The following is a 21,497-nucleotide window of genomic DNA, read 5'->3' as shown; positions in this document are numbered from 1 at the left end:
CACCTCCCCTTCCAATTTCCCCCAACTATTTTTAATTTTTTTGAGGAATCTCCACACTGTTTTCCAAAGTGGCTATACCAACTTGCATTCCCACCAACATTGTAAGAGGGTTCCATTTTCTCCACATCCTCTCCAACACATGTTGTTTCCTGTTTTGTTAATTTTGGCCATTCTAACTGGTGTAAGGTGATATCTCAATGTGGTTTTGATTTGAATCTCCCTGATGCTAGTGATGATGAACATTTTTTCATGAGTCTGTCAGACATTTGTATGTCTCTTTTGGAGAAGTGTCTGTTTATGTCTTCTGCCCATTTTTTCACATGACTGTCTGTTTTTTAGGTGTTGAGTTTGAGGAATTCTTTACAGATCCTGGAGAACAATAGTCCTTTCTTTTTCTTTTACATTAGTAAGGTGATTTTAATAGCAGATCTCATTTTTTTTAAAACCTTAGAATTCTCCTGTAAATGCCTCTAGATATAATTGGAAGCAACTTTTATTTGTCCTTATATATTTATTTTTATTTATATATATGACTTTTATTTTTTAAAATATTTTATTTATTTCTGAGAGAGAGAGAAAGAGAGAGTGCATGTGAGAGAGAGAGAACATGAGCGGCAGGGAGGGTCAGAGGCAAAGGGAAAAGCAGACTCCGTTGCTGAGCTGGGAGCCTAATGATGGGCTCAATCCCAGGACCCTAGGATCATGATCCAAGCCAAATGAAGATGCTTAACTAACTGAGCCACCCAGGTACCCTGTACATACCTTTTAATAATAACATGTTTTGGCGGACCCTAGGTGTCTCAGTCCTTGAGTATCTGCCTTTGGCTCAGGTCCTGATCCCAGTGTCCTGGGATCCAGACCTGTTATAGGCTCCCTATTTGGTGGGGAGCCTATTTCTCCCTCTTCAGCTCCCACGAGGTTGTGTTCCCTCACTCACTATCTCTATTATAAATAAATAAACTCTTTAAAAATTATAATTTATGTTTATGAGATTTAAAATAATTACTTTGGTATTAAGACATACAGTATTGTCTTATCTAGTGCCCAAAGCCAACCTTAATTATTTTATTGTGCTTCATGATGAAGACACCAGGGAAGGAAATATTCCTTAGAGATATAAATTTTTTTTTTGAGAAATACATTATAATCTGTCCTATAGTTACTTGCACAAAATATTTCACTTTTAAGGTGATGACTTGGATAATTTACTCCTTCAAATTTAAACCTGATTTCCAACTGACTAGCATAGAAAATCTGAAAATTCTCAGTGTATGCCAGGTGTTGAAAATAGTATCCTATAGTTAATATTTCTTTAATTATGAATTAGCTGAGTGTCATTAGGATAGGGAAATATATGCTTCCTAAAACTGGTGTCACCACTGTTCTGAGATACAATATGTGCTTGAAATGTGCCAAATACTCTCACTCCTCCTCTCCCTTAGGCCATGCTGATCTCAAAATTGTTCAAGTTTTCAGCTGTATTTTAGACAAAGAATAAAATGGTAAGTGTAAAGCACAAAAGCAGATGGGGAAGAATTTTATTGGTGAACATTTTCTCCTTAAAATTTTTATTTACTAAGTTACATATTTTAGTTGCCAATTTATGTATTTTGTATTAAAAAATTTTGTCTTAGTAATTTTCCTATTTTAAATCTTCTATTTTTTTTTCAAACTCATTATCCTGTCTCTTTAAATTCTTCTTACCTTCTAGGTTTCTGTAAAGTCTTATCTTTATCTCCCTCTTTTCTTTACCTCTAACATCTCAAACAATTTCCTGAACACTAATTTGCATCTCTACAATTTATTCTCATTTTCACCTTATTTTACTTGATCTATTCTCAGAATGATAACATGCACAGGAAAACTGAACTTTTTTGATATACACACTGAAATTACAGACTGTACCCACTGATTTTGTTTCAAGATACAAACTGGGATGGGGGGATATTGAAGAAATGGAAACACTAATAAGGATGGCAAATAAATATATTCCCAATGCCTCAAAGTCACTATCTGAAATTGTATCTCATTAGCCATGAAAGTAAATGACACAAGAATCAAGCATTTGAGTTGATTAGTTGAAGAAAATGGTAAAGTTATGGTAGCCTTATTTATTAATGACAGCAAGGTGTGTGTGTATGTGTGTGTTAAATGCAATAAATGGGCTGCTGTACTTTTAATGACAGATACCACTTTGTTTCTAGTATGCAAACCTTTTAATTGAACAATAAACGGCATTCATTCCAATTGTGTAAATTCAAGAGAGGAAAAACATTTTTCTATGTTTGGTATGTCCCTCTAATTTCCATCAAATTTATTTCCTTAAAAAATCAACAATTTCTGGGGCGCCTGGGTGGCTCAGTGGGTTAAAGCCTCTGCCTTTGGCTCAGGTCGTGATCCCAGGGTCCCAGGATAGAGCCCCACATCGGGCTCTCTGCTCAGCAGGGAGCCTGCTTCCTCCTCTCTCTCTGCCTGCCTCTCTGCCTACTTGTGATCTCTCTCTGTCAAATAAATAAAAATCTTTATTAAAAAAAATCAACAAGGTGAACCATAAGAGACTATGGACTCTGAAAAACAATCTGAGGGGTTTGAAGTGGCGAGGGGGTGGGAGGTTGGGGTACCAGGTGGTGGGTATTATAGAGGGCACGGCTTGCATGGAGCACTGGGTGTGGTGAAAAAATAATGAATACTGTTTTTCTGAAAATAAATAAATTGGAAAAAAATAATAATAATAAAATAAAATAAAGGAGAAAAAAAATTAACAATTTCTATCATCATATAGGTTATTCTCCAGTAGAATTACAAACTGAAGATGAAATTCGCTGTCCAGATACTCTGAAAATGCAAACCTCCTGGCATATCCATCTTCAAAACTTGAACGAGCATTGTGTTACTCTGTCTGAAATGTCGCTTGCTAACTTTATTTTAGACATTTAAATCACTCTTATTTTTCCACTGGGATTGTCAATTTCTTTCTGTTTTTCTTTTCTGTTTAGAACTGGAAAAGTAGAGGACAGTAATGGGAAACCACACACAAGCGATAGTGTTTATCCTGGCAGGTTTGACTGATGACCCACAATTGAAAGTTGTGTTATTTGTCTTTCTGCTTCTCACCTACTTGCTGAGTGTCACTGGCAATCTAACCATCATCACACTTACCCTGGTGGATATTCACCTCAAGACCCCCATGTATTTTTTCCTTAGGAATTTTTCCTTCCTAGAAATTTCTTATACTACTACATGCATCCCTAAATTGTTAGTTACTATGGCAACTGGAGACAAAACCATTTCCTTTAATTGTTGTGCAACTCAAGTGTTTTTTGCCTTCCTTCTTGGTGCATCTGAATTTTACTTGCTGGCTGCTATGTCCTATGACCGCTATGTTGCCATCTGCAAGCCTCTGCATTATACAACCATCATGAACAGTAAAGTCTGCATTCAACTTCTCTTCTGTTGTTGGCTTGCTGGATTCTTTACCATCTTTGTACCTCTCCTCTTAGGTGTAAATCTTGATTTCTGTGCCTCCAAAATTATTGACCATTTCTACTGTGATACAACTCCCCTCATGCAGATCTCCTGCTCAGACACACAGCTCATTGAAACCATGGGATTCATTTCTGCGTCAATGACACTCGTGGTCACATTGGTAATGGTGATAATATCATACACATTTATTGTGTTAACAATTCTAAAATTCCCTTCAACTAATCAAAAGAAAAAAGCTTTTTCAACATGTTCTTCTCACATGATTGTGATATCCCTTTCTTATGGCAGCTGCATCTTCATGTATGTTAAACCATCAGTCAAACAAAGAATATCTTTTTCCAAGGGAATTGCAGTGCTCAATACTTCCGTGGCTCCACTTTTGAATCCTTTCATCTATACTTTGCGGAACCAGCAGGTGAAAAAAGCCTTCTTGAACATGATACACAAGATTGTTTCCTTCTCAAGCAAATGAATTCTTGTTGCATTTTATATAAAGAAAATGAACAAAGGAACCCCTAATAATATCAAAATATCTAGTAGTAGCTTCCAATACAGTTTCTTCTGGTTTGTTATGGATTTTTTGCTTTTATGTCTTTGAGATTCATTTTTATCTCTTCTTAAGCATTATTTGCAGAAAAATCTTTGTTCCAAAGAATTTAATTTTCTTTACGTCCTGCAAGAGATACTTTTTTTCCCATCACATCATTCCCCTGTGGGTATCTGAAAGAAATGGAGCTAAGTTTTCAATCTGTCTCTGTTAGATTTGAATTCTAGTCAAGAATATGAAGTATTTTATTTATTTTATATTTAATGTAACATGCAATGTACAAGTTATTACAGCTCTTTATTTTTACCTATTTACACTCTACTTAATACTGATATTTATTTATATCTTTTGAATTACTGTTGAATTATATATTTTTGAATATCTTTTGAATAATTTTGAATTACTTATATCTTTTTAATTATTGCTACACACTCTATTTAATGAAATGAAAAGATAATTGTGGCAGAGAATAACCATTAGTGTTGATGATCAAATTAGAAAATAGTTTATTTTGAAAAGATTGTGGGGGCATCTGAATGGCTCAATTAAGCATCCACCCTTGATTTTGGCAGAAGTAATGATCTAATGGGTTGTGAGATCAGGCCCCATGTCACACTCCATGCTTAGTGGGGTGTCTGCTTAAAGATTCTCTCCCTCTGCCCTTACCATCATGCACTCTTGTTCTCTCATTCTCTCTAAAATAAGTAAATCTCTAAAAAAGTAAATAAAACTAAAAAAAAATAACATTGTGCATTAGAGTATATTCCATTGAAACTAGTTTAATTTGTGTTAAAGAATTATGAACAATTACAAATATTTCAGTTAAACCTGACAAATAATATACTAACAATATAAGAAATTATTGAACATACCTGCCTCATGAAGGGTGGAGCAGCTTAATAATTTCAGCAAATACCTAAGCTTGGTTTGAGAATTATCCTAATATGCACATCAGCTTTGATGATTTCATGAGTGCAAATGTGTTGAAAAAATTATAAATTATTAATCACACATATTCTTGTATCATTTTGAAAGATGAAACTAAGGATAATATTTTCTCTTTTATTTATCTTTCCTATAATTGTTTCTTCCCATACATGACATAGATTTAGAAAAGTATCATCTCATTTACTGAACTTAATATCAAATGATAAATAACTAAGTAGATTAATACAGTTAGCAAAAAATATAATGATATAAAATAATAAATGAATGACTTTTTCTGTGTGGAGTGAAAGTATAGAATAATACTCAGGATTTATAACTTAAATCTGAAAGTATGGCATTGAAAAAACATGACAAAAATCTGTGTTAGGGCTCATGAGTGGCTCAATGGGTTAAAGCCTCTGCCTTCGGCTCAGGTCATGATCCCAGGGTCTTGGGATCGAGCCCCGCATTGGGCTCTCTGCTCCGCAGAGGGCCTGCCTCCTCCTCTCTCTCTGCCTGCCTCCCTGCCTACTTGTGATCTCTCTCTCTGTTAAATGAATAAATAAAAATCTTTAAAAAAATCTATTGTTGAGGGAAGCTTTTGGAAATGGGTTATAGTTGACACTGATATTTAGAATGTACTTTAGTCATTACTTTTTCTTTAAATCAACAGAAAATATAATTGTAATGATTTGCATGTCCTGACATTTAAAAATATTCATATAGTATGGAATCAAATTAAAAATAATCAGGTAAATTTCATTTTGGCAAATAGGAACTATATAAGTTTCAAAAGAGAGATCATCTCTCAGGATATGATAATAGCTAAGCTGATCTGTTACATGACATATAGCTAATATTTTAAGCAGAAAAAAAATACTTGATTGTAATCAGATTCTGAAAAAGTGTCTTTCTTTGGTTGTCTGCATTTAAAAAAAAATCAACTCGTAATAACATTACAGTTTAGTAAGTTTAACTTAATTATTTTTATTTGCATTTTTTATTTCAATTCTGGTTATTTAGCATATATAGTAAAATTGGTTTCAAGATAGAGTTTAGTGATCCATCACTTACATGTAAGTGCACTTACAGTGCTCATCACAAGTCCCCTCCTTAATACCCATCACCCATTTAGCCCAGCCACCACCAACCTCCCACAGTTTAATCACTTTTATTGGAAAGTTTGGATAAGAGTCATAGATGGTAAATAATCACTCAATGTATATGGAGTTCATTTGGATTAGAAAAACAGAGGAGACTTTTCTGTAAATTTTTATTTTCCTCTTTCTATTTCTAAAGTATAATGTTGAACATGATGGAGAATATCACTCTGCCAAATCCCTACCTGAATGTTTTAATGTATTCCCTCTGTCAAAATTTCTCCTTCTTGGAAGTCTCACTAATACTGATTTATATTCCTAAATTGTTGATAACTCCCTTGACCAAAGAGTAAACATTTCCCTAGAGTGTTGATACAACTTAATTATTTTTTCTTCATCTTTTTGGGAGCTTCAGAATTGTGTGTTCATATGTCCTATGACTACTCTTTTTGGTCTGCAACCCACTGAGTCACTTGATCATTATGCCCAGAAAAATGTGCTACCAACTTGTATCAAGTTGTATTAGTACAGGGGAAGTAGATTCATCTCTTAACATACTTTGAGGCACAGATCAAAGTTCACTTAATAGTATTTGGATATCTAATTGTTTCAGCAGTAAGTGCTGAATACTATGCCATATCCACTGAATCACTAAAGAAAAACTCTCTGAGACAGAAAACAGAAAACAATAGCAAAAACTAATGAAGACAGAAATCAAATCTTTAGGACATAAATATAATTGATATATCTCTAGTTAGGTTCATCAGGGAAAAATAGAAGACACAAATTGCTGATTTTAGGACTATAATATGACCACTACAGATCTTGTGGATATTGAAAAAAACAATGACATAATATGAACCAATTTTTGGCAAAAACAGATAATTTATATGAAATTAATAAAATACTTGTAAACCATAAACTTCTAAAGCAGTCATAAGGAATTTATAAATGGAGAACTCTATAATAGCTAAAGTAAATGATTCATAGTTAGAAATGTTTCCCCCCAGCATACACATACACACACACACACACACACACACACACACAAATCTAGGTTTAGATGGCTTCACTTATAAATTATACCAAAAATTTCTAAAAATATCAACTATGCACACATTCTCCAAAAAACTGAGAATACTCGGTTCATTCCTAAGCCATCATTATCATTACACAAAACACAGACAATGAATTAAAAAAAAAAATATCTGGGCTCTCTACTCTGTTGCACTGGTCTATGTGTCTGGTTTTATGCCAGTACCGTGCTGTCTTGGTGATCACAGCTTTGTAGTAAAGCTTGAAATCAGGTAGCGTGATGTCCCGTGTTTTATTTTTTATTTTTTATTTTTTTTAATTCTGCAAAAAGTCACGTTTTATTTTTTTTTCAATTTATTTATTTTCAGAAAAACAGTATTCATTATTTTTTTCACCACACCCAGTGCTCCATGCAAGCTGTGCCCTCTATAATACCCACCACCTGGTACCCCAACCTCCCACACCCCCACCACTTCAAACCCCTCAGATTGTTTTTCAGAGTCCATAGTCTCTCATGGTTCATCTCCCCTTCCAATTTACCCAAAAGCACATACCCTCCCCAATGTCCATAACCCTACCCCCCTTTTCCCAACCCCCCTCCCCCCAGCAACCCACAGTTTGTTTCGTGAGATTAAGAGTCACTTATGGTTTGTCTCCCTCCCTATCCCATCTTGTTTCATGGATTCTTCTCCTACCCACTTAAGCCCCCATGTTGCATCACCACTTCCTCATATCAGGGAGATCATATGATAGTTGTCTTTCTCCGCTTGACTTATTTCGCTAAGCATTATACGCTCTAGTTCCATCCATGTTGTCGCAAATGGCAAGATTTCGTTTCTTTTGATGGCTGCATAGTATTCCCTTGTGTATATATACCACATCTTCTTGATCCATTCATCTGTTGATGGACATCTAGGTTCTTTCCATAGTTTGGCTATTGTGGACATTGCTGCTATAAACAATCGGGTGCACGTGCCCCTTTGGATCACTATGTTTGTATCTTTAGGGTAAATTCCCAGTAGTGCAATTGCTGGGTCATAGGGCAGTTCTATTTTCAACATTTTGAGGAACCTCCGTGCTGTTTTCCAGAGTGGTTGCACTAGCTTGCATTCCCACCAACAGTGTAGGAGGGTTCCCCTTTCTCCGCATCCTCGCCAGCATCTGTCATTTCCTGACTTGTTGATTTTAGCCATTCTGACTGGTGTGAGGTGATATCTCATTGTGGTTTTGATTTGTATTTCCCTGATGCCGAGTGATATGGAGCACTTTTTCATGTGTCTGTTGGCCATCTGGATGTCTTCTTTGCAGAAACATCTGTTCATGTCCTCTGCCCATTTCTTGATTGGATTATTTGTTCTTTGGGTGTTGAGTTTGTTAAGTTCTTTATAGATTTTGGACACTAGTCCTTTATCTGATATGTCGTTTGCAAATATCTTCTCCCATTCTGTCAGTTGTCTTTTGGTTTTGTTAACTGTTTCCTTTGCTGTGCAAAATCAGAATGGATAAAAAAACAAAACCCATCTATATGTTGCCTCCAAGAAACTAATTTTAAACCCGAAGACACCTCCAGACTTAAAGTGAGGGGGTGGAAAAGAATTTACCATGCTAATGGACATCAGAAAAAAGCAGGAGTGGCAATCCTTATATCGGATCAATTAGATTTTAAGCCAAAGACTATAATAAGAGATGAGGAAGGACACTATATCATACTCAAAGGGTCTGTCCAACAAGAAGATCTAACAATTTTAAATATCTATGCCCCCAACGTGGGCGCAGCAAACTATATAAACCAATTAATAACAAAATCAAAGAAACACATCAACAATAATACAATAATAGTAGGGGACTTTAACACTCCCCTCACTGAAATGGACAGATCATCCAAGCAAAAGATCAACAGGGAAATAAAGGCCTTAAATGATACGCTGGATGAGATGGACATCACAGATATATTCAGAACATTTCATCCCAAAGCAACAGAATACACATTCTTCTCTAGTGCACATGGAACATTCTCCAGAATAGATCACATCCTCGGTCCTAAATCAGGACTCAACCGGTATCAAAAGATTGGGATCATTCCCTGCATATTTTCAGACCACAATGCTCTGAAGCTAGAACTCAACCACAAGAGGAAGTTTGGAAAGAACACAAATACATGGAGACTAAACAGCATCCTTCTAAAGAATGAATGGGTCAACCGGGAAATTAAAGAAGAATTGAAAAAAATCATGGAAACAAATGATAATGAAAATACAATGGTTCAAAATCTGTGGGACACAACAAAGGCAGTCCTGAGAGGAAAATATATAGCGGTACAAGCTTTTCTCAAGAAACAAGAAAGGTCTCAGGTACATAACCTAACCCTACACCTAAAGGAGCTGGAGAAAGAACAAGAAAGAAACCCTAAGCCCAGCAGGAGAAGAGAAATCATAAAGATCAGAGCAGAAATCAATGAAATAGAAACCAAAAAAACAATAGAACAAATCAACCAAACTAGGAGCTGGTTCTTTGAAAGAATTAATAAAATTGATAAACCCTTGGCCAGACTAATCAAAAAGAAAAGAGAAAGGACCCAAATAAATAAAATCATGAATGAAAGAGGAGAGATCACAACTAACACCAAAGAAATACAAACTATTATAAGAACATACTATGAGCAACTCTACGCCAACAAATTTGACAATCTGGAAGAAATGGATGCATTCCTAGAAACATATAAACTACCAAAATTGAACCAGGAAGAAATAGAAAGCCTGAACAGACCCATAACCAGTAAGGAGATTGAAACAGTCATTAAAAATCTCCAAACAAACAAAAGCCCAGGGCCAGATGGCTTCCCGGGGGAATTCTACCGTGTTTTATTTTTGTTTTTCAACATTTCCTTAGTGTTTCGGGGTCTCTTCTGATTCCATACAAATTTTAGGATTATTTGCTCCAGCTCTTTGAAGAATACTGGTGGAATTTTGATCAGAATGGCATTAAAAGTATAGATTGCTCTAGGCAGTATAGACATTTTAACAATGTTTATTCTTCTGATCCAAGTGCATGGAATGGTCTTCCATCTTTTTGTGTCTTCTTCAGTTTCTTCATGAGTGTTCTGTAGTTCCTCAAGTACAGATCCTTTACCTCTTTGTTTAGGTTTATTCCCAGGTATCTTATCCTGGTGCTATAGTAAATGGAATCGATTCTCTAATTTCCCTTTTTGTATTTTCATTATTAGTGTATAAGAAAGCCACTGATTTCTGTACATTGGCTTTGTATCCTGCCACGTTGCTGAATTATTGTATGAGTTCTAGTAGTTTGGGGGTGGAGTCTTTTGGGTTTTCCATATAAAGAATCATGTCATCTGCAAAGAGAGAGAGTTTGATTCTTCATTGCCAATTTGGATACCTTTTATTTCTCTTTGTTGTCTGATTGCTGTTGCTAGGACTTCTAATACTATGTTGAACAAGAGTGGTGAGAGTGGGCATCCTTGTCGTGTTCCTGATCTCAACGGGATCTCTTCAATAAATGGTGCTGGGAGGGGCACCTGGGTGGCTTTGTGGGTTAAGCCACTGCCTTCTGCTCAGGTCATGATCTCAGGGTCCTGGGATAGAGTCCCACATCAGGCTCTCTGCTCAGCAGGGAGCCTGCTTCCTCCTCTCTTTCTGCCTGCCTCTCTGCCTACTTGTGATCTCTCTCTGTCAAATAAATAAATAAAAAATCTTAAAAAATGGTGCTGGGAAAACTGGACAGCTATATGTAGAAGAATGAAACTCAACCATTCACTTACACCGTACACAAAGATAAACTCAAAATGGATAAAAGACCTCAACGTGAGACAGGAATCCATCAGAATCCTAGAGGAGAACATAGGCAGTAATATCTTTGATATCAGCCACAGCAACTTCTTTCAAGATATGTCTCCAAAGACAAAGGAAACAAAAGTGAAAATAAACTTTTGGGACTTCATCAAAATCAAAAGCTTCTGCACAGCAAGAGAAACAGTCAACAAAACAAAGAGGCAACCCACGGAATGGGAGAAGATATTTGCAAATGACAGTACAGACAAAAGGTTGATATCCAGGATCTATAAAGAACCCCTCAAACTCAACACACACAAAACAGACAATCATATAAAAAAAATGGGCAGAAGATATGAACAGACACTTCTCCAATGAAGACATAGAAATGGCTATCAAACACATGAAAAAATGTTCATCATCACTAGCCATCAGGGAGATTCAAGTTAAAACTACATTGAGATATCACCTTACACCAGTTAGAATGGCCAAAATTAGCAAGACAGGAAACAACCTGTGTTGGAGGGGATGTGGAGAAAGGGGAACCCTCTTCCACTGTTGGTGGGAATGCAAGGTGGTGCAGCCTCTTTGGAGAACAGTGTGGAGATTCCTCAAGAAATTAAAAATAGAACTTGCCTATGACCCTGCCATCGCACTCCTGGGTATTTACCCCAAAGATACAGATGTAGTGAAAAGAAGGACCATCTGTACCCCAATGTTCATAGTGGCAATGGCCATGATCGCCGAACTGTGGAAAGAACCAAGATGCCCTTCAACAGACGAATGGATAAGGAAATGTGGTACATATTCACTATGGAATATTATGCCTCCATCAGAAAGGACAAATACCCAACTTTTGTAGCAACATGGATGGGACTGGAAGAGATTATGCTGAGTGAAATCAGTCAAGCAGAGAGCGTCAATTATCATATGGTTTCACTTATTTGTGGAGCATAACAAATAGCATGGAGGACATGGGGAGTTATAGAGGAGAAGGGAGTTGGGGGAAATTGGAAATTGGAAATTGGAAATTGGAAGGGGAGGTGAACCATGAGAGACTATGGACTCTGAAAAACAATCTAAAGGGGCGGGGGGCGGGTAGGAGGTTGGGGTACCAGGTGGTGGATATTATAGAGGTCACGGATTGCATGGAGCACTGGGTGTGGTGTAAAAACAATGAATACTGTTATGCTTAAAATAAATAAAAAATAAATTAAAAAAAAGAAAAATATAAATTCAGAAAATATTACTTATGAATACAGATAAAAAAATTTTAAAACAATATATAAAAATTAAATCCAATAACATATAAAAATGATAGTATACAATGATCAAGTGGAGTTTACTCGTAAAATTCTCTGCCCATTTAACATTAAAAAAAATATTGATGTAATCCTTAACATGCATACACAAATGCATCAAACAGTATGAGAAAAACATATTAGCATTGTAAAGAGAAATAGACAAATTCTTATCATAGTTAGAAATGTCAACAACTCTATTCAAAATGGGCAGAAGTGCAGGCATAAAATTGGTAAGGACACAGTTGGACTGAACAACACCAACAATCAACTGTATGTAATCAACATCTATAGACTATTTCAACCAACAACAGCTATATACCTTTTCTCCCCAAGCTCACCAAGACAGATCACATTCTGGGCCCTAAAACACACTTTAAAAATTTTGAAGACTAGAACTGACACAATATTGGCTTTCAAATGACATGGTATTAAACTAGAAATAAATAAAAAGAATGAATGAGAAATCTTAAATTATGTATAGATTAAATAACACATCTAAATAACACATGGATCAAAAAAATCTCTTGAGAAATTTAAAACTTCTATATTTATTATTTATTTATTTTTAGTTTTTATTATGTTCAATTAAACAGCATACAGTATATCATTAGTTTTTGATGCAGTGTTCAATGATTCATTTGCTGTGGAATAGCATGGAGGACCATAAGTGAAGGGAGGGAAAACTGAATGGGAAGAAATTTAAACATTTTTAAATAAATGAAAAGAAGTATTTATTTATTTATTTATTTATTTTTAAATATTTTATTTATTTATTTGACAGAGAACACAAGCAGGCAGAGAGGCAGGCAGAGAAAGAGAGAGAGAGAGAAGCAGGCTCTGCACTGAGCAGAGAGCCTGATGTGGGACTCGATCCCAGGACCCTGGGATCATGACATGAGCTGAAGGCAGAGGCTTCAACCCGCTGAGCCACCCAGGTGCCCCAAAAGAAATATTTATTAAAGTTTGTGGGGTGCAGTGAAAGCAATGCTTAGAGGGAATTATATCAACCGATGTATCTACTAGAAAAGAAGAGAAATCTATAATCAGTTAACTGTTTCCACTGTAGGATATGGCAATTAAAAGGATAAAAATAAGGAAGCCCTATGAACAGTTCTAAAATTTGATAATCTAAATGAAAGTGACCATTCTTTGAAAGAAACAATTTGCCAAAACTCAAATAAGAATAATCCAAAAAAGTTTATATCTATTAAAAATTCACTTAATAATTAATTACATTCTAGTCTGAGGGGTTTGAAGTGGCAGGGGGGTGGGAGGTTGGGGTACCAGGTGGTGGGTATTATAGAGGGCACGGCTTGCATGGAGCACTGGGTGTGGTGAAAAAATAATGAATACTGTTTTTCTGAAAATAAATAAATAAATAATAATTTTTAAAAATAATAATTAATTACATTCTAAAACAGATAGCATCAAGCATTCCATGTTCATAGTTTCTTAGAATACTATTGATACCACCCATAACAATTTATAGATTTAGTTCAATTTCTATCAAATTTTAATAATATTACTTCTTTTAAAAAATGGAAAACAAAACAAAACCCAGAAAAGTTGATTCTCAGATTCAAATAGTACTGCAAGGAAACCTGAATATCCAAACCCATCCTGAAAAGAAGGAAAAAGTGAGAAGACTCACATATCCCAGTATCAAAGCTCTACAGTGTGGAGTAATTGGAATGCTTTATATTGTTAGTGGGAATGTAAAATTGTGTAGTCACTATGGAAAAGTTTGGCACCATATGTAGTCTAGAGATGTTTAGGTCAAGTTTGTGTTATGTTAAAAGGTGGCCTTAGAGAGGAGAAGGGAATTTGGGTAAATTGGAAGGGGAGGTGAACCATGAGAGACTATGGACTCTGAAAAACAATCTGAGGGGTTTGAAGTGGCGGGTGGTGGGAGGTTGGGGTACCAGGTGGTGGGTATTATAGAGGGCACGGCTTGCATGGAGCACTGGGTGTGGTGAAAAAATAATGAATACTGTTTTTCTGAAAATAAATAAATTGGGGGGAAAAAAGGTGGAGTCCACTGAAATCTGACTTACAGAATAGCAAAGGCTATCATGAAAAGTAATAGAGATATATAGACTTTTTAAAAAAGATTTTATTTATATATTTATTTGTCAGAGAGAGCAAGAGAGTACAAGCAGGGGAAGAAGTCAAGGGAAAAAGAGAAGCAGACTTCCCTCTGAGCAGGGAGCCCAATGCGGGACTCAATCCCAGGACCCCGGGATCATGACCTGAGCTGAAGGCAGATGCTTAACCACCTGAGCCACCCAGGCACCCCAAAATACAGGCTTCTTTGGTTTCTTTCTTTGCTTTGATCTTTATACGGCTCTATTAATGCAATGTGTTATCTTTTTGTGAAAAAAAGAAGACAAATTCAGAGAGTTTGATAGAGTTAGTGAATTTTTGAGTAAAAATTATATGAGTGAAGATTTAGGGGATGTTACTGCTGACTAACAGAATATTAAAGGAGGTTGGTTGTCCACAGCAATGTGTTTATGAGGATATTAAGAGAGTAGGTAACTCTGTAACCTTTTCTCTTTAATTCTCATTTTTTTCCCTCTTCTCCTCCCATTAATTCCCCTTCTTCATAGAAATAAGCTGTGATAAACCACATAGAAGTCACATCTTTTATTCTTCTTAGAATGACCAATGATCTACCATTACAAGTGATTATTTTTTCCTCCTCTTTATTTTTGTCTTTACCTACATCTTGAGTGTCACTGGGAATCCAACGATAATCACCCTCACCCTGATGGACTCTGATCCAAAGACATCCGTGTATTTCTTTCTCCAGAATTTCTAATTTTTAGAAATATCATTCACAACTATGCATCTCCAAATTTCTTGTCAGTATAACAACAGGTAATAAGGAAGTAGGAAAGCTGAAGGGACTTCATTTCAGAAAGACTCCATCCCTGCTGTAAACGCTAAGACCCGTTTACTCATGTTTCATATATCACCTCTGAACAAGCCAAAGAAGCTATAGTCCCACCTCAAGGGAGAAGAAGAAAATTCAACATTCTCTGGGTTTTGTCCTAACTCCCCCAAACACCTGGTAACATCCAAGAAGAGCTAGATTCCAGACACGTTCCAGGACATTAGCTTTTTTTTTTTTTTTTTTTTTTTTTTTTTTTTTTTTTTTTCAGGACATTAGCTTTAAACAGATTTTGCTGACCCCAGCATCAACACCCTTATCTTTGGTAATTCATAGAATAATCCCTGTTATTCACCTGATGCTCACTTTTCCCTGGATTCCTGGAGAAACACACACCCTAGACAATTTTCTAATATAAATGCCTGGCCCCAAAAAACAACAAAAAGACTCATTCTCGTTTCCTTTCCAAGTCTGCCAGTCACTCTGTCTACTATTCTGTCTGTCTCTTACACTAGTCAATAAACTCTGTTTCTGCTTTCTCTGGCTCACATTTGAGTTCTATCCCGTGGGAAGTCAAGGACCATCTTGGCTGGTCCTGTGGGACCCTCCCCTGAGTCATTGGACCCAGTCTGCCTGCATCAATAAGACCATTTCTTACAACAGTTGTATAGCACAGTTGTTTTACACTGGCGTGGATGCAAACAAACTTTTTCTTCTGGTTCCTTAAGCCAATGTTTATCTTTGGACTAGTACTTTACAGACTCTGGGAAGACTTCCTTAAAGATCTCAGTAGTTATACTTAAACTATTTGAATAATGAGACCTTTATTGTTGAATAAAAGGGTTCAAATAAGTTTACTATTTTAATGATCTAAACAATAATCTTGTTTTTAGAGGGACTGAATTTCCTAATTTTGAGGCTTCCAAAGAAATGGAAAATAAAATTATAACAATAGAGCATAGAAAAAATGTATTTAGTAGTCTTAGAAGATTCTCAGAATCATTGAATGAAAGTAAGAGTAATCATACTTTCAATAATAAATTTAAGAAATAGCTTGCAAATTTGTAAGTCAAATGAGAATTTCTTATTGTCAATGAATTGCTATAAAAAGACCAAATACAAAGATTTTTTTTTGCAGATCAGAGTCTAAAAACAGTCACCAACAATTGTGGTCATATATATATATATATATATATATATATATATATATATATGATAAACAGATGGAAGTATTAACCTAATTACCCTGAAGAAAAGGAGTGAGATAGATGAAAGATATTCTTCTATCACTTCCCTAAACCAAAATTAAGGGTGGAATACCTACACAAAGGAAATGTATCTTTCCTAGATGGAAGTTTGCTGAATCTTTGAATATGGAGATGCACACTATTATTGCCAAAGGAATAGAGTCTGTGCATTTTTTCCTCAGGTCAGAATTAACATAGTTTTGCTAGGTAGAAAACAAGCTGGAATTGAGAGAAAGATTTTGGCAAACAAACCTTGTATCAGATAATAATTTGACACTACATTGCTATGAAAAACACTGAATTTATTTCATAACAATTTTAGAAAACAGACGGCTAACATAGGATATACTGGTTGTATTCCAGACATAGGAATGAAAAGGCAGGAATTATAACTGTAAATTACGTTTAAAAGTCTACCAAAGTGATTCTTCATGAAACATTTCAACATTACTTAAATACCAGGTGTAAGTCCAAAATACTTGTTACCTCTACCTGTATAATACCATACTAAGTACTAGTTGAACCACATTCTTGAATTGTTCAAAATAAGCAATATCTTTTACTGGGTGCTAAACAGGCACCTGAGTGACTTAGTCAGTTAAGCATCCATCTCTCAGTTTTGGCTCCAATCATGATCTCAGGGTCCTGAGATCAAGGTCTACATCAGCTCTAGGCTCAGTGGGGAGTCCACTTTCCTTTCTCTCTGCCTCTCCCCCTGCTCTTGTACACACACACTCTCTCTCTAAAATAAATGGAATAAAATCTTTAAAAAAATTATCCTACTTTATATATGGAAATTCTGAGACACAAAAATTTTATGTATTCTGTGAAGTATTTGACATTGTATTTGTAAGGAAACTTTACTGAAACCAGACTGAATATCTCAAAAATCTTGTTTTAAACATTAGATACACTAATTCCTCAAATGCATGTGGTTATTTAATACATCTGTGTGATTTTCATATATTTAGACTTAAGTCTTCTTTCCTTATGTATATTTTTAGTCTCACTATTACTTTCTCCTAAAAGGCCTCCCAGAACTCCAAAATAACTCAGAAACTATACAATATGCCCCATAATATTTTAATATTTTTATTAAAACACTACAGTACTAATATTAGAGTTATGTGTTTGTCTCCTTTAAGTAAGACAAACTTCTTAAATATAAGGATGGAAATGGAATACTATGCAGCCATCAAAAAAATGAAATCTTGCCATTTGCGACAACATGGATGGAACTAGAGCGTATCATGCTTAGCGAAATAAGTCAAGCGGAGAAAGACAACTATCATATGATCTCCCTGATATGAGGAAGTGGTGATGCAACATGGGGGCTTAAGTGGGTAGGAGAAGAATCCATGAAACAAGATGGGATAGGGAGGGAGACAAACCATAAGTGACTCTTAATCTCATGAAACAAACTGTGGGTTGCTGGGGGGAGGGGGGTTGGGAAAAGGGGGGTAGGGTTATGGACATTGGGGAGGGTATGTGCTTTTGGGTAAATTGGAAGGGGAGGTGAACCATGAGAGACTATGGACTCTGAAAAACAATCTGAGGGGTTTGAAGTGGCGGGGGTGTGGGAGGTTGGGGTACCAGGTGGTGGGTATTATAGAGGGCACAGCTTGCATGGAGCACTGGGTGTGGTGAAAAAATAATGAATACTGTTTTTCTGAAAATAAATAAATTGGAAAAAAATATAAGGATGGAGCACTTAGCAATGTCTGAAATAAGGGAGATACATAATAGATGTTTAATTAACAAATTTTATAGCAAATCATACTTATAAAAGGCATATTTTTTAAAAGTCATGGTTTCTAGAAGCTAATATACAATAAAGAAATGTTATTTAAAGCTTGTGGTACAGATTTGAGACGTATTTTCATTAGGAATAATAAAATGTAATGGTAGAACTTAGTTGCAAGATTATTCAAAAGAATGTCCATAGCAGATAAGTAATGAGGCAGAAAAACACAATCAGAAGAAATGAATGAGGGTACCTAGGAGGCTCAGTCAGCTGAGCATCTGCTTTTGCCTCAGGTCATGATCCCGGGTCCTGGGATCAAGCCCTTCATCAGGCTCCCTGGAAGCCCGCTTCTCCCTCTCCCTCAGCCTCCACTCTGCTTATGGTATCTCTGTCTCAAATAAATAAACAAAATCTTAAAAAAATAAATTATTTTTTTTGTTTTTATAGCAAGGCTGTGATTTGTAAATTCATTGCAATTGCTTTTTTGAAAAACACATCTTTTGTAACATATCCAGAAGATTTCTTTCACCTGCTGGTTCCTTAGGGTATAAATGAAGGGGTTTAGTAAAGGGGCAACTGAGCTATACAGCAAAGCTATGCCTTTGGATACAGTCACCCTTATTTGGCAGATGGTTTAATATACACAAAGTTGCAGCTCCCATAAGTCATGGAGACAACAATCATATGGGAAGTACAAGTGGAAAAAGCTTTGGTCCTTTGCTGTGCCAAAGGGAATTGCATAATGTTGTTCATGATGCAAGTGTAGGAGAGAATCACTAACACCAATGTGACCACAAGTGTCACCACAGCAAAGATAAAAGACATCAATTCTAGGACATGTGTATCTGTGCAGGATATCTGCAGGATAGGAGAAGTTTCACACATAAAATGATCATTATTTTGGAAGCACAGAAATTGAGCTTGAGGGACGCCTGGGTGGCTCAGTTGGTTAAGCGGCTGCCTTCGGCTCAGGTCATGATCCCAGGGTCCTGGAATCGAGTCCCACATCGGACTCCGTGTTCGGCAGGGAGCATGCTTCTCCTTCTGCCTCTGCCTGCATCTCTGTCTGCCTGTGCTCGCTCGCTCTCTCTCCCTCTGTCTCTGACAAATAAATAAATAAAATCTTAAAAAAAAAAAAGAAAGAAAAGAAATTGAGCTTGAGTCCCATAAGCATTAGAGGAAAGATGATTAGGAATCTGGTTAGCCAAGAGGAAAGTACAAGCCAATAGCACACTCTGCTGTTCATAATGATTGGGTAATGCAAGGGTTTACAGATGGCAACATAGCGGTCATAGGACATAGCAGCCAGAAGGTAAAACTCCATAACTCCCAGTAAAAGAATAAAAAACAATTGAGCGGCACAATTATTATATGAGATGGTTTTTTCTCTAGTCACAATGGTTATCAAGTATCTGGGAATACATACTGCTGTGAATATGATTTCTAAAAATGAGAAGTTACGGAGAAAGGAATACATTGGTGTCTTGAGGCGAGGATCTAGCAGGGTGAGGAGGATAATGATTAAGTTCCCCATCAGGCTCAATGTGTAATTAAGAAAGAGAAACATGAAAATCACAATTTGCAATAGTGGGTCATCTGTCAGTCCCAGGAGAATGAACTCTATTTCCATTGATTGGTTTTTCATTTCTCTTAATATGAACCTTAACAAATATACATAAGAAAAAAAGACAAAAAATTAAACATACACATGAATATAATATATTGTAGTGTAATATAAATTTTCTCATATATAAATACACACATTAACCTATATATAAATATATATAAACATAAGTACATATAAATAAGCCTGTGTATATAAATTAACTTAATTATATAGAAATTAACCTAAATATATACAAACTAAATAAATGTATATATACTAATTACACATCTTAATAAAACATATATGTTAACCTAGATATTTATATATTTACCTGATGCAAGAGAAAGGTATATATTCTCAAATTTATCTATTTGGAAAGGATTTCTCCTGTCTGAAATTTGTGATGACTCATAATTACATGCTATGACAATACTAAGTTCTTTTTTATCTATTAGTTCTCTTTATTATAATATTTCTCACAATTTTTTCTCTGGAAATTGAATATTTTCTTTGGTTAATATGCATTTTTTACCCATTCCTCCTTAATGGACTCAACTCTGCATGAATATTTTAAATAAAAGTATATGAGTTATTTTAAATGTATTTTTCTATCTTTTTTATTCTCCCTGTGCAAATACACTATGTTGTTTTGTGTTTTGCAGTATCAGGGAGATTTGCACAATCAGGATATACATTTATATTACAAATCCTGTGATAGGCAATTACTAAGCAGCACTGATTTCCATTAAATTGGTAAAGTGAAATTTTTTTCTGCACCTAGAGTACACAATTATTATTATGATTTTTTTTCACTGGCTTTGCTATAGTCAAATGGACAGTTGTTTTTCAGTATATATAACAAATACAACAAAGCAAAACATGACAAAAACAAACAACATTTTTTTTGTTGTTTTGTTTAAAGATTTTATTTATTTATTTGACACATAGAGATCACAAGTAAGCAGAGAGAGAGAGAAGAGGAAGCAGGCTCCCTGCAGAGCAGACAGCACGATGTGGGGCTCGATCCCAGAACCCTGGGATCATGACCTGAGCCGAAGGCAGAGGCTTTAAACCACTGAGCCACCCAGTCACCCACAAACAACATATTTTAATAAAACATATTCTGTATTTTTTTAATTAACCTTTTTGAGGTTCCTACATGTGTCTACATAATTTGAGTCACTCCTTTATTTTACTTTCCCAATATTCTTTGTAGAATTGTTGAATACTAACAGAAATTATTGTAGGGAAGTGAAATCTGCTACCCCAAAATGTGTCTCTTTGGCATGATCATTAATTTAAGCTAATTATTTTTGATAAATGGAAGACAGCATGTTTATCCTTTTACCTCCTTTTTTTCCCCTTTTACAACCTTTTACCTCCTCCTCAAATGTCTGAAAGAATTTAGATAATGCTCCAAATTTAGATAATGCTCTCTGCTCCAAAAGGGAACCATCACCATAAATAACTACAATGTAATATGAAGTAGGTGTGATAGAGAGGGAGGTACTTAGTAAAGTCTGTTAAAATTCTTCTGTATATCCCATTGTTTCCGTGTGGCCCAGCAAACATTTGTTTCCCAAACACTTATTCTTTTTTGTTTTCCTTTGAATTGTCTTCCTTCCCTTTGAAGTCCCAGACCTCCACATACTTCTTTGACCAGAATGGCATATAAGACTCAACTGTCTTATATGAGACAATTATTCCCATATTCTCATGGAGCGATCCCATGAACATACATCCCATGTATTTGCAATTAATTTCATTTTCTCCTATTAATCTGTCTCATGTCACTTTAATTCTTAAACCAGCCAAAAGAATCT

At 35.6% G+C, this 21,497-nt stretch overlaps 1 protein-coding gene and 1 pseudogene across 1 annotated transcript; one reads left to right on the top strand and one right to left on the bottom strand.

Annotated features, from left to right (window-relative positions):
• The first annotated feature begins 3,019 nt into the window (after positions 1-3,019).
• On the top strand, positions 3,020-3,958 carry LOC122891253 (olfactory receptor 6C74-like). Its single transcript, XM_044226776.1, has one exon. The coding sequence runs from the start codon at positions 3,020-3,022 to the stop codon at positions 3,956-3,958; it is 939 nt and encodes a 312-aa protein (XP_044082711.1).
• A 10,947-nt stretch (positions 3,959-14,905) lies between these two features.
• On the bottom strand, positions 14,906-19,713 carry LOC122891010 (annotated as a pseudogene).
• Positions 19,714-21,497: the final 1,784 nt, after the last annotated feature.

Source organism: Neovison vison, chromosome 12 (assembly GCF_020171115.1).
Source record: "Neovison vison isolate M4711 chromosome 12, ASM_NN_V1, whole genome shotgun sequence".
Lineage (NCBI taxonomy): Eukaryota > Metazoa > Chordata > Mammalia > Carnivora > Mustelidae > Neogale > Neogale vison.
This window is presented reverse-complemented; position numbering and strand designations above follow the sequence as displayed.